This window comes from Rhododendron vialii, chromosome 1a, assembly GCF_030253575.1.
Source record: "Rhododendron vialii isolate Sample 1 chromosome 1a, ASM3025357v1".
In the NCBI taxonomy this organism is placed as follows: domain Eukaryota; kingdom Viridiplantae; phylum Streptophyta; class Magnoliopsida; order Ericales; family Ericaceae; genus Rhododendron; species Rhododendron vialii.
Genome location: NC_080557.1, coordinates 17,572,126 through 17,585,895, shown reverse-complemented (window position 1 = coordinate 17,585,895; position 13,770 = coordinate 17,572,126). Strand labels below are relative to the sequence as shown.

The 13,770-nt window shown below is 40.7% G+C and overlaps 1 protein-coding gene across 1 annotated transcript in view; it reads right to left on the bottom strand.

Annotated features, from left to right (window-relative positions):
* LOC131314967 (probable LRR receptor-like serine/threonine-protein kinase At1g56140) overlaps positions 1-13,770 on the bottom strand; it is a gene marked incomplete at its 5' end in the record, with an annotated part of 42,415 nt that overhangs the window by 24,721 nt on the left and 3,924 nt on the right. The window contains one exon of the mRNA XM_058344008.1: positions 9,290-9,482. Coding sequence (XP_058199991.1) covers positions 9,290-9,482 — 193 coding nt within the window. The remainder of the gene's footprint in view (positions 1-9,289; positions 9,483-13,770) is intronic.

The following is a 13,770-nucleotide window of genomic DNA, read 5'->3' as shown; positions in this document are numbered from 1 at the left end:
TCCTTCATCGGTCCATATTTACTTTGTGTGCATCTCGAGATGGTGCAAAAATTCCTCCACGAAAGGACATGTGGAAGCCATGCCGGAGGTAGATCTATTGCCCATCGAGCAATTACCCAAGGTTATTGGTGGCCACATATGCAGGAAGATGCAAAGGTGTATGTGAAAATTTGTGAGAAGTGTCAGAAGTTCTCACCAATGATTCAAGAAGATCTAGTGCCATTAACGAGTCCCTGGCCATTTGCTCAATAGGGAATGGACATCGTGGATCCACTCCACAAAGCAACTAGCAACAGAAAATTTCTATTGGTGGCAACGAATTATTTTACCAAATGGATTGAGGCAGAGCCATTGGCCAAGATCACTGAACCTATGATAGAGACGTTCGTTTGGAAGAGTGTAATTACTCATTTTGGGGTACCCTATTCTTTGATTACAGATAATGGGTTCCAATTTCAAAAGAAGTTTAAGGCTTTCTGTGCCCAATATGGCATAAGAAATTATTACTCGACCCCAGCCTACCCTCAGAGTAATGGGCAGGCAGAGGCATCCAATAAAATCATCCTTGATGGGATCAAGAAGAGATTGGATAAAGCAAAAGGAAAATGGCCTGATGAATTACCACTGGTCCTGTGGGCACACCGAACAACTCCAAGGAGGTCTACAGGAGAGACCCCTTATTCGTTAGCATATGGAACAGAGGTTGTTATTCCATTAGAAGTTGGTTTGCCGACCAACAAGACCATTTTGGTTGAAAGTGGAGGCAATGACAGAGCTCTGGAGATCGAGTTGGATCTGGCCGAGGAAAGGAGGGAAAAAGCTCTGGTTCATTTAGCCTCATATCAGGAGCAACTGATGAAACGCTACAACAAAAATGTCCACCCACGAGAGTTTGGTGTTGGAGATCTTGTACTTCGTAAGGTGCTCGGCAACACCAAGGTAGCCAACGAGGGCAAGTTGGGAGCCAATTGGGAAGGCCCATATCGAGTTATTGAAATCGTGGGCATTAGGGCTTACAGGTTGGCAGACCTGGACGGGAACCCTGTGCCAAGGCCTTGGAATGTCCATAATTTGAGGAAGTTCTTTATTTAAAAGACTTCAGTCTATTTTTTAGGATGCACATTGTGATTGTGTGGGAGTAAAGAATAAATCTCCCTTGTTTTTTACTTGCTAGTTGCAAGGGGTACGAATAATGCCCCTTTGAATTTTCAGATTACGAATAAAATCACTTTTTGTAGTATATTGCATTCTTGGTGTTTTTTCTAAAATACGAACTACGGGCTTGGTTTCCTCTATTCGTATTGGGGAGCAGGGAACAGGCAAGAACACCACGTACGAATACATGTATCCACTCCCTAGAAACTGAGAGTTGTTTAAGTACGTGAAACTTAAAATCATCTAAGTTTGAGAAACTGAGAGTTGTTTAAGTACGCGAAACTTAAAATCATCTAAGTACAAGAAACTGGGAGTTGTTTAAGTACATGAAACTGAAAATCATCTAAGTACGAGAAACTGAGAGTTGTTTAAGTACGTGAAACTTAAAATCATCTAAGTACGAGGAACTTAGAATTGTTTAAACAACAAAAAATCTAGATTTGCATATGCTTATTTGCATAGTATTGACTAGGTATGAAAAACTTGGCTAAAGAACATAACGAGCATATGTTTAAAGGGTCAAAGTGTGAAAACTCTGGGACGTAGGAGATATGTCTGATCTAAGTGTACAAACTTAGATAACATTCATACAAACACTTATACCAAAATAGAGGCTTACAAGATATCCACAGAGATGGTATGAGATACCAAACAAAAGTTTATGACCATGAGGGGCCAAGCAAAATATATAGTTATGCCGCAAAGATACCTGAGTTATCAAAAGAATAAAAAGTACTGGTGCCTCACAAGGCCGATGCTTACAATCACGAAGGATCAGCAAAGTTTTCCTAGTCAACAGTCCATGGCAAGTACTTACCTATCAGTCCAGGTTTTGGACCTCTGGAGGAGTTTCGTTTGGGACCTCTACACTGACTTCAGTGGTAGCACCACCTCCAGCTGCATTCTCCTCCAGGTGGATAGGTTCATTGGTTGAATCACGGATAGGTGATTGGACAGGGTGAGCATCAGTTGGCGTATCCTCTCCTGCATTAGCAAAATCTTCAATTTGCTGCTCGACATCATCCTCCAGGGTCTCCTTGTGCTCTTGAGAAGCTGCAGCATGGCTGCTCAGTAAGTCATTCTCCGCCCAGAGGACTGAGTCTTCTGCAACGCTAATTTTTGTAAAGCAGGCTTCCCAGCTGGCAACCCAGATTTAGTCCTGAATGGCCGGCATCTGTTCAACATAACTTGCGGTCGCAGCATCAAAACCTTTTTGATACCCATCATCATAAACTGCCTTTTTGGTGCTATCAATTTCAGATAAAGTTTGGCTAAGGCTGTCGTCAGCGGTTTCAAGCTTTACCTTCATCTGGTCCACCTCTAGCTTCGCTTTATCTCTTTCTCTTTCTAGCCTCGAGACAGTTTGCAGCAGCCTGGTATTGTCCCTGAGCGGCCTATTGCGTTCAGGTTCAATCTCTTGCATCTTTTGACCTAAAGCTACCATTTTTTGGATAAACTAGCAAGAACCAAGCAGTCAGTAACCGATATGGACATATGTAATATGTAAAGTATACAAAAGAAAAAATACTTTACCTTGATTCCACTGACGAGACCAGTGGAGACAAGCCGATCTGCAAGAGACGAAGACTCTTTTTGCATATCTACTGGTAGCAGTAGGCCTTGAGTGAGGGCCAGTGCAGTCTCCGAAGAGCTCGCACTATCCCCAACATTAATTGGTCGGTCACCTCTGATAAGTGGAGGGGCCTAGGCTTGAGGAACTACTTGGGGATTCAGAGAAAGGGGCGGTTGGTCGGATACCTCGGTTGGGTCCTCGGCCCTGGGACGTTTGTCTTGGTGGGCATCATGGGATTTGAGGGCAGTGTCCGATCCTCGAGGAGATGAGGAAGATCAAGTAGAACCCCCTCTTGTACGACGAGGTGGCGAGGGAGCATGCCTAGTGGAATGAGCCCGGCCAGCACCACGCCTCCAAGCAGAGACGATAAGTAGAGAACTCAAGTTCAAGGGTTGGCGAGTCATTGTACCTGACAAAGGAGGCAAGGGAGAGTACCCAGCTGAGGAGGACTGGCTGGTATCATGATCAAGAACCGGCTGTTCAATTTGTCGCCGTGTGGATCTTCTGAGTCTTAAACGAGGTAGTGGGACACCTTCTGAGATAGGAACCTCAGTTGACTGTCCGACGATTGTAACTCCAGCATTAGACCGTTGATACCCGGAATGGGGAGTCGATGAGGTTGAGGTTGCAGTAACACTAGGGTTGGCAAGTCTTCGGTCAATGACACCTCTGTACGCAGGATCGTATCCCAGTAGTACGTCTCCGTTACGACCTCGACCAGCTGTCAAGGTACTAGGCTCACTTGTATACTTCAGGATCCTATTAATTCCGCTACTCGGACGTAACTAGGCTCTCGTTTGGGACGCTTGTTGGCATTATCCGTTGCGGATTAAAGCACAAACAGGAGTTAGAAGGTGCAGGAAAACAGTAAACATAAAATTACAATAAACATGTAGTAAATCAGAAGCATACGTGGGTAGCCCCATATGTGGGGGCAATGGAGGCCTACCACTTGACCATCCTCCCCTAGTGGCTCGAAGCCTCCAGTGACACAGAGGAAATCGATTTCGTGATCACGAGCAGAGTCTGGCAGGTTTAGCACAAGACGCTTTTCTGCCCTCCTAACTTTGAAGTAGTAGGTATTGTATTCAGGATTCAACACAATGCTATACCACCACTGGATATCCTAAAGTCCTATTTAAGTTCCCAGAATTCTATTCAAGGCTGTAACTCCCATTATCAGCCTAAATACATTTGTTGAAACTTGCATGGGGGTAAAACGGTACCAATTCAGGACCTGACAAAGTAGTGGGGGAAGAGAGAAACGAACTCCGCCCTTAACAATGGCTACAATGGGGATACACATTCTATCCCACGAACCACCATCCCTATCCACGCCCAAAGGGGCGAGTTCGAGCCCCACATTATCAGGAATGCTATATTCAGCCCTAAATGCCGCCGTGGCAGTAAGGGTTTCATAGAGTTTCCTAAACTTACTGGGTTTTGGAAGGTTCTCATTATCATCTGCCATGAGTATTAAAAGAATACTAGCACAGATTGAAATCTAGAAATGAGAACAGACAAAATCCTAAGAGCAGTAGAATCTGAGAACGAAGTCTCAGGGTGAAACACGAAAAGGGAAAAAGGAATAAGAATCTTACGATGAGTATTGCAGTAGTGGTTAGGGGTGCAGTCGAAAGCAACAAACGATCGCAATGGCGAAAAGGAACTAAGCTCTCGCCTGGTTCTAGAGAAAGAAAGAAGAGATTCAATTTTTTGTGAAAAAACCCAAAAGGATCCCTGTGGAAGGGTTTAGAGTGGGAGACGGAGATGAAACGTCCCCTCTCACGCCGTTACATGAAAAGAAATGGAAAGTAATACTGTTCAGACACCGTTTGGCCATAACATCAGTCGAAATTAAATGCAAGGTGTACGAAAAATGCCACGTGGTTTTCCTGCCTCGAGACGGCATAATGATTTAGGCGCCAAGAGCATCAATGACATGACTGCATAGGATCCAAAGAGTTGAAGGCTTAGCTTAAAGATCTAGTTTTACCAGTTGCCCCCGAACAGTGGCAAAAGGCAAAACAAGGGAGCAATTGTAGGGAGGTATTCCCGAACAGATAGAGTTAGTAACATGGTATGAGGGACCATGGTATAAATATAATAGGAGCAGTGACAAGTGAAGTCACAAGCCCAAGTAGCTTGTTCGGCAAAAAAAAAGGCCGAACAGAAGGAGAACTCCTAAGAAGACATTAGCCCTAGTAATTAATAAAGGACCAGATACATGTGAAGCGACTGATCTAGACAGTCTATTTGGCGATGAGATAGCCGAACAAGGAAAGAACTCCAATCAAGTAGCCACAGGTGCAAGGAACATTCTGGAAGGGTCCAGAGATAGTGGTATTTCGTTAAGGAATGAGATCCCGAGAAAGTAGGATCTGGAAAAGATACCCAATGGGAGTAGGGTATTCGGCTAGCTATGGAAAAGAGTCCTAAATGGACTAAGGTAATGAACTGATAAGGGAACGAGAATCCAAGATATTCTAGGTTTCCTATACGAGGTAAGGAAACCTAGGGCAACACGGATACTTGGACAGCCAGCATCCATCAATCTATAAATATAAGGTAAACCTAGAGGTAAAAGGTACGCAATACGTTGCATTCATATTATTTTCCTACTGATAATTATGGCTCTTCTGCTAGTATGTGATACTAACTTAGGAGGGCCTTTGCCACGAGAGGCAAATGTGTGCTCACCCCTTGTCTATTTGCAGATCAGGGTTCCGGCGACGAACTAGGGTTCTGGTGAAGAGCCACGAGTAGCCGTTGCAATCTGGAGAAGTTCTAAGCACCAATTGTTTTCATCCCCCTACATTCGCCGCTAGAAAGAGCAAACTTTGATCACGTGAGGGAAAAGATGGAGCCTATTCAAAGGCTATCGACGAGGATGTCTGGACTGCATGTGAGGTCAAATATACACCTCCAACTGAAATTGGAGTCGCCAGTCCATAACCAAGTGCGAAGTACACCAAAGACTGAGAAAAATGAATGGGTAACAAACAGTCGAGCACTAAATGTCTTGTTTACTCATGTTGGTACGAAGGAGTTTCACTGCATCAAGTCATCTTTAAGTTGTTTTCAATCAACTATGTTCAAACTTCAAAGGAAGAACTTTTGTGAAGTTCAAAAGGCGTTTTTGGAAGGCTTGTGGATTCAAGATTTGGTGATCATGCAAGGGACGATGAACGTGGGTTCGACATATAATTATTCTTAGGATTCGTGGTGAGGATAAACAGTCATGAGTAAGAATAATATTTCTAGTACATGATTTCTTCCCATGGTTTTCATCCATTTAAGGGTTTTCCATGTAAATCTCTGTACCTCGTGTGATTGGTATTTTTGTTAGGCCTATTCGAGTTTCGAAATTTGGATCAGATTTCCTAGAAATCCAAGGACTAAACCGTTAGTCATGATTTTTACAAAATGAAATTTGTGTCCGAACCAAAAGTCTCACGGTCCAGTTTCAATCCAATTTGTGACTCGCGGATCGATTACGGTTTTATCCAATGGAGTACGTTACATAAGCGTCATATTTTTTTGATTTCTCACGGGAACCCTTAAAATCACGTTTTGATCATATTGAACGGTTTGGATCATCAAAATTCAATCGGTATCTATGAGGTCCGCACGTAAGCTAAGTAAGGGATCCATCATAAGGGGATTGATATATAATATATATATATATATATATATATAGAGAGAGAGAGAGAGAGAGAGAGAGAGAGAGAGAGAGAGAGAGAGAGAGAGAGAGAGTATCCCCTTCCTATGAGGGCGTCTCATTTTAAATAAAATGCGGAGGTCCTTTTTCTTTCCTTTTCCAATCAAATTTCGATGTTTCGAACCACTCAATGTGTTCAGAACGTGATTTTAAGGGTACTTGCGAGAAATCAGCAAAAAAAATGACTGGGAATGCCTTGATTTTGAGCAGTTTTTATTTGAACTGTTTGATTAAAATACAAACAAAAACTGCTCGGATTAAGCTATTTTCGGTCTTTTTTTTACTGATTTTTTGCGGGTACCCTTAAAATCATGTTCTAAACATATTGAGCGGCTCGGATCATCACAAATTGGTCGGGAAAGGGACATCCTTAACTTAATAAGTTTAAGGGCACCCTTACCTGAAGTTTTGTGTGTGTTTGTATATATATATATATGAGGGATCCCGCATGGCCTTACCGTGCGGGACTCTCCTTTCCCGATAGAATTGCGACAATCCGAGCCGCTCAATGTGTTCAAAATGTGATTTTAAGGAAACCCGTGAGAAATCAGCAAAAAAAATGATTGGGAAGGGCTTGATCCGAGCAGTTTTTTACTGAAGGTGTCCCGCACGGTAAGACCGTGTGGGATCCCTTATAAGATCCGGACTCTCTCTATATATATATGAGTGGTTCCGAAAATATCTATAAAAACATCTAAAAAACATCTCATAATTTTCGATCAAATTTTAATGATCTGAGTTGCTCAATGTGATCAGAACGTGATTTTAAAGTTACCCACAAGAAATCAGCAAAAAATGACTGGGAAGGGCTTAATTCGAACAGTTCCAAATAGTTTTTTATTGAATGGTTCAAATAAAAACTACTCAAATCAAGTCTTTCCCGGTCATTTTTTTTGCTAATTTCTCGCGAGCACCATTAAAATCATATTCTACACACATTGAACGGTTTAGATCATAAAAATTTGATCGAGAATTATGAAATTAAGATTTGAGATGTTTTTATAGATGTCCCCGGAACCGCCCCGTATGATGTGTGTGTGTGTGTGTGTGTGTATATATATATATATATTTATTTATTTATTTATTTACATAAAATAAATATCTCATGGTCTGGTTCAATTAATCCACGGTTTCGTAATGAAAATCCGTGGACCAAACTGTGAGTCACGGTTCCTAATTTTTCAATCCGTGTCCGGACTATTAATCCACGGATAAAATTCAAATGGTATGGATTGAAGAATTTCGGTTGGTGTGCCGTTGTTGGTATGGTACTTGGATATCTCGCCAAGGTGGAGATTTGTTGAATTCGGCTCGATTTTGGTCTTCCCAGCTTCCGTAGTCCAAACCATGGCCTTGGTGGTCCGAACAAGCGATCAACATGTGATTTGGGAGCTCGCAGCAGGCTTGGTCCAGACCAAGGTTTTGGTGGTCTGGACTAGGGTCACCAGGGTTTTGCTTTTAGCATGTCTCATCCGAAGCTGGTCCGAACCAGCGTGCGCGTTTCAATCGATTTTGGTTATATTTTGGACCTCCTAAAGATTAGTTTTGGAGTTTCCTTTTTGGTTTTGTACTCTATATGCAAAGGAATCTGACAAGGATTCTAGCTTTAGGAAGCAATTTGTGGCTATAAATATAGCCTTGCCTCTTATTAAGGTTTGAATTTCTGTGAGTGAATCCCTCTGAGAAGCCCCTAGGTGGTCTCATCTATAGAACCTTAGGGTTTGGCTGTTTGATCTTCATCTGCTTCTGGTTGCTCCTACTATGGTGGGTTCTATAGGCCTTTAGCCATATGGAAGATCATTTGTTTCGGTGATTCTTTTTGGTTGAAACCGTAAGGTTTCGTAAGAATCAACTGTTTCTGTGTGACATCCGGTCACGTCTGTGGAACAATATTCCGTCTGTGTCTCTTGGTTAAAATCCTAAGGGGTTTTGTGAGACTTGATGAGAGAGAGTCTGAATTTAGTGAGAGATTCCAATTGGGTTTTTAATTTGGTGAGAGAACTTATATTTTGGGATTGGTGAGAGTCTGTTTGTGAGGGCTTTGTTTGTTCGTCACTATTGTAGCTCTTCAGAGCATCGTTCTCTTCACATAATGGAATCGTCTCCCATTTGCTTACTCGTGGAATAGGTTTACAGTCGTAAACCGAACCACGTATATCTTGGTCTCTCTTATTCGTTTTCTTTATTTGGTTTGGTTTCTCCATTGTTTTTTCACATGTGTTTGGTTTGATTATTTTCCCAATATCATGGCCATCAACAATCATCAAATTTCGATTGGGTCCTTTGGGGGCCAGCCACACAAATACGGATCGGTTCGATCCGGACCAGTTTTCACGATTTTGCACAGACCTATTTTTTTGTTTTTTTGTTGTGGTGTGATTGAAGTAATCCCGTCATAGGCAAATAATTGTCCTAGCATCAATCTAGGAATTTTAGTAAATCAGGATAGCTTTACTTCAAAATGACTTCATCAGGAATCAATAATTAGTTCTCTTGTTGGCCTTCTTCTACCTCTTTTATCACCCTCAATACAATTCAAAAATCATCCCAGCTCAAATCGTTTTCTATCATTCATCTTCATTCAAAATCACCCTCCTTAATTGACCTACATTGCAAATGATGATCTCATCTCCAATGGTTAATACAATCTGTAGTTGTTTTCACGCCAAACTCGTGCCTAATGCACTCATCACTTTCTGGCTTGACTGAGCTGAGATTGTACCACTAGACAATGTTACAACATTTCTTGAGAATAGCACACCAATTAGACATACTCCAATATGGATCATATGGGGATCGTGGAGAAAATTCCTAGTAAAATTTTCTAGTAAGAGACTTACAGTTGGGTAATGTGGCAAACAGTTCCATTGCATTTGCATCGGATACCGGGATTGTAATCTGTACCGTCGATGTTCCAGAGAATGGTAGTGTCGATGGCTGCTCCACTGCATGGTTCTCCGCTTATGTACGCTTGATAATATGTTGGGGATAATGATATTCCCCATTGGTTGAAGACGGAGTTCAAAGCACTCACTGCCCGAAATTTCAAAAAAGAAAAAGAAAAGAAAAGAAAGTGTTAGAGCTGACATGGCAATCTTGTTTCGAAAAGAAAATACTAAACCATAACGCAAATTAATGGTCAATTGGCAATACAATTCTACAGTTTTATAGTATACTTCTTAGAGAAAACATTCTTTCCCGAGGCGGAGGAAAAGGGTTTTCCATCACCACCGTGGGCCTCTTTTGTTGTTTTTTTTGGATAATCCGAACCGTTCATTATATAGGGTCTGCAAAATAATGTATACACGCGAAAAATCAACTTGCCCGGACATTGATAGATATGTCAAAAGTTGAGTTTAAGACGAAAGAATGGACGATCGTGGACAGTTTAACTTAAAAATCAGTTGACAAATTTATGCCGTTCATATTTCCATCTAAAACTCAACTTTTGACACACCTATCGTGCCCGGACAAACTAATTTTTAGTGTGAATACATTATTTTGCGGGCCCTACAAAATGCACGGTTTGAATTCCCCAAAAAAATGTGCAGTGGGGGCCCACATTGGTGTGGCGGAAGCCGCTTCTCTAATTCTTATACTTATTCTACTACCGCTTAAAAAAAAAACACTTCGGTCAAAAGCTTTACTTAAGACAAGGTCAAAGGAGCTAAATTTGGATGGTGACTGATCAATTCGTTGAAGAAAGTGTTGAAAAGAAAACTTGATTTTAGTAGACACGTGATATATGAATGGGGCAGTTTATCTATGTAGTTCAGGAGTCTAGTTGAAGTGTTCATGTATGCGTGTAAAGAGTCATCTAGTAGTTTGTGTAGTTGGCTAGGTTTCAATAACTTTATTTCTTCGTTGTATCGGTTCAACCTCATAATCTAATTATGATATTTCTAAGCTCATTTTTTATTCAGCTGTTTTGGACCAATCTAAAAACTTTGCGCAACACGGAGTATTTGCAGAGTCTATATAAACTATGTACTCTAGTGAGATTCTAAGATGTTACCAAGGTGATGGAAAGTAGAGAGAGTGATTAGAAAGGGCCGGTGAGGTTGAGAAGAGTTTATGCACCACGATGAAGTAGTCTATGTGTAAATGAAATAACGTGAAGTGTTTATTACACAAATACTGTGTTATCTCCTCCCTCACGTCTCTCCTACTTGTTTATGTTGGAAATATTTGTTCGAATTTCTGTAAACTATACTAATTAGAAATTAACAATACCACAACAACAAAATATTGAGAGAATAATATAAGCTCATAAGTAGCAGTTTAAGAGAAAACTTATGTGGATTGAGTCACACATAAAGCGTTGTCCTAAGAGAAGATACGTCCCCGCTTACACTGAGTTGTGTGATGTTCCACTCCCAAGATAAAACAATCCTAGAAAGGTTTGTGTGCAGCTAAAACTTTCTTTGAACCAAAAACTGCCCGTATGCTCAAAACAATGATAATATATATGTAGTGAAACTCAAGACGAAAAATCATTTGTGTTCCGCCCCATGACCTTCTCTGGTTTTTTCTTTTCCTGTGGGAGAGTAATATGCTGGGAAGTGTGTATCTCCATGTACTGACTTGGTATAGGCATATATATACGTAGATTTCCAAAATCAAGAAACCAGCACGGTGCATGTAGTAAATGTTATATATGATGATGATAAGGGGAGGGTAATGAGGTCAGACACAATAAATGAGCAAAGAATCCAAAGCCATATTAAATGTCAAAATTTTAAAGGGCAAATTTTCGTAGTCATCCCTATAGTTTTACGGTTGTCTCACTTTCGTCCCTCTAGTTTCAAAGTGCTCTAATTTCGTCCCTGTAGTTTGTTTTACGTTCCAAATTGGTAAAATCATTAACACCGTTAACGAAACTAACGGAAAAAAAAAATAAGTGTTCCAATTTTCAATCTGTTTGAACCGGTGCAAATATCTTAATTTTCTGATCATTTTATCTTAAATGGTCATAATAGATTTTTGGCTCTAAGTCGTTTCAATGAGCACCCTAAGAGAGCCCTGAAACTAAATAAGGAGTCTTCGGGTGCTCGTTGAAAGGCCTTAGAGCCAAAAATTCATTACGACCATTTAGGATAAAATGATCAAAAAAATAAGATCTTCGCACCGGTTCAAACAGAATGAAAATTGGAACACTTTTTTTTTTCCCGTTAGTTTCGTTAACGGTGTTAACGATTTTACCAATTTGGAACGTAAAACAAACTACAGGGACGAAATTAGAGCACTTTGAAACTAGAGGGACGAAAGTGAGACAACCGTAAAACTACAGGGACGAGTACAAAAATTTGCCCAATTTTAAATTATCTCCAACAGTTTAAGTGTAGTTGGTCCATCGAATTTCCAGCATAGAAATTTTAGAGGAAGCAAATTGCTTATTTTGAAGGACATCTTTGGACAGCATAGGTGGGGGAAATAAATTGTGGAGAATAGGTTGGGGGCTTCGGCCGACCTTCTAAAACTGTTCTCTTTTTTAGGATGATATGATGAGATTTGCTACCGTATTCCTAAATTTGAAGGAATATTGCCACTTGAATTCCTCATTGTGCAATATGTTGGTGCCCACTACAGCGCTACTAAATACAAGTGTTCTGTTCATGGAAAAAAAAAAAGCGAGAGAAACTACGTGGATATTTGGGAGCCTACTTTTTTGGCTTTTTATTTTCAACTTTCTGCCTATTTAACTTTTTGCAATTGGAGTAGTGTTTAGAATATATGTGCTGAAAATAAATTATGAATTGGGTTTATAACCATGTTGCCTCTTTATGATAGTATATAAGTAATGTGTATGAATAACGAAAATCCTATACGTACCGACCAAAAATGTAGAGAAATCGTACCGACGGCCGCGCGCGGCCGTCTCCGGCCACCGGACGGCCGATCCGGTCCGTCCAAAAATTTAAAAAAAAAAAACCCGAGGGGCCCGGCGCGGGAATCAACGGCATCCGATGTGTGTAGGGTGCTTGATCTAAACACCCTTTTTTTGTGTAGGGTGCCGATCCGATCCGTCCAAAAATATATATATACACGAAAAAAAGGTGTTTAGATCAAGCACCCTACACACATCAGATGCCATTGATTCCCGCGCTGGGCCCCTCGGTTTTTTTTAAAAAAATTTTGGACGGATCGGATCGGCCGTCCGGTGGCCGAAGACGGCCGCGCGTGACCGTCGGTAGGAAATGGTCGGTGCAAATAGCACCACTCTATGAATAATGTGTTAATAAATTTTTTAATTAAAGTTATATTGGGAAATTGTTTTCTTCTTTATTATTTGAACGTCTTGAACTATTTTTCAATGTTATAGGTAATTAGGAAGAAATAGAAATAAGTAAAATAACGATGTGAAATAAAGATTATGTTTTTTGGTTTGAAATCTTTTTTGTTCTTTACTTATTAGCAATTATACCTTCTCTTAGAGATGATGCCAAAGACAAAAACACAAAACTGATGGGCTGCTATGCTATACAGAACTGATGAGTTGGGTTTGAAAAGTAGTTAACGATTAGGAACCCAGGAACATTTTTTCTGCTGATCTTCAAACTTCCAAGGCAAATGTAAAGTGTAGGGAGGTTAATATTTAATTATTTATTGAGGGGTGTGTTTATTTCCAAAATAAGTAAAGGGCAATTTGGTCTCTTTTTGTTTCCAACAAATATGAGAAGTAGAAAAAGAGAATGGGAAAAGCTCCTCCAAGCCTTTTTTGCTTTTGCTCTCTAAACCCAAAAAACAAAAATGTGTTATGCCATAACTCATATATTTGTTCAGCCCCCAAACACCAATTACTGCGCTTTCACATGCAAAGCCATGTTGTCCTACTTACCAAAAGAAATAAATAAAACAATGACACAGGGGTAGCGGAATAGGTGCCAACTGCCAACCCATCCCCAATTCACCCCAACTGTCCTTGCAACCAGAACCAAACTAACACCATTACAATTACTCTAATTGCCCTAAAGAATGGGACGAGAGGGATTTCTCCCCAGTTTTTCCATCTCCCGATCCTAGATTTTGGAGGTTTTCTCTCATTCCCACTTCATCCCCATCTTCCTCCTCCCCAAACCACCATCCGCCGCCAACAACTGTTTGTCACTGGTTTTTCTCTTCTTTTTTTTTTTGGTTCTCTTTTTTGGTGTCCCTGTGTGGTATTGCTCCCCATTTGTGGGGCCTCTATCACCCCTGTGTGGATGTTTTTGGCTATTATTTTTTGCAGTGCTTTGTCTGTTTGGAGTGGTAGATTTAGGGTCTGTTTGATAAAACTGAAAACTGAAAACTGAAAACTGAAAAATAAGTACTGGAAACTGAA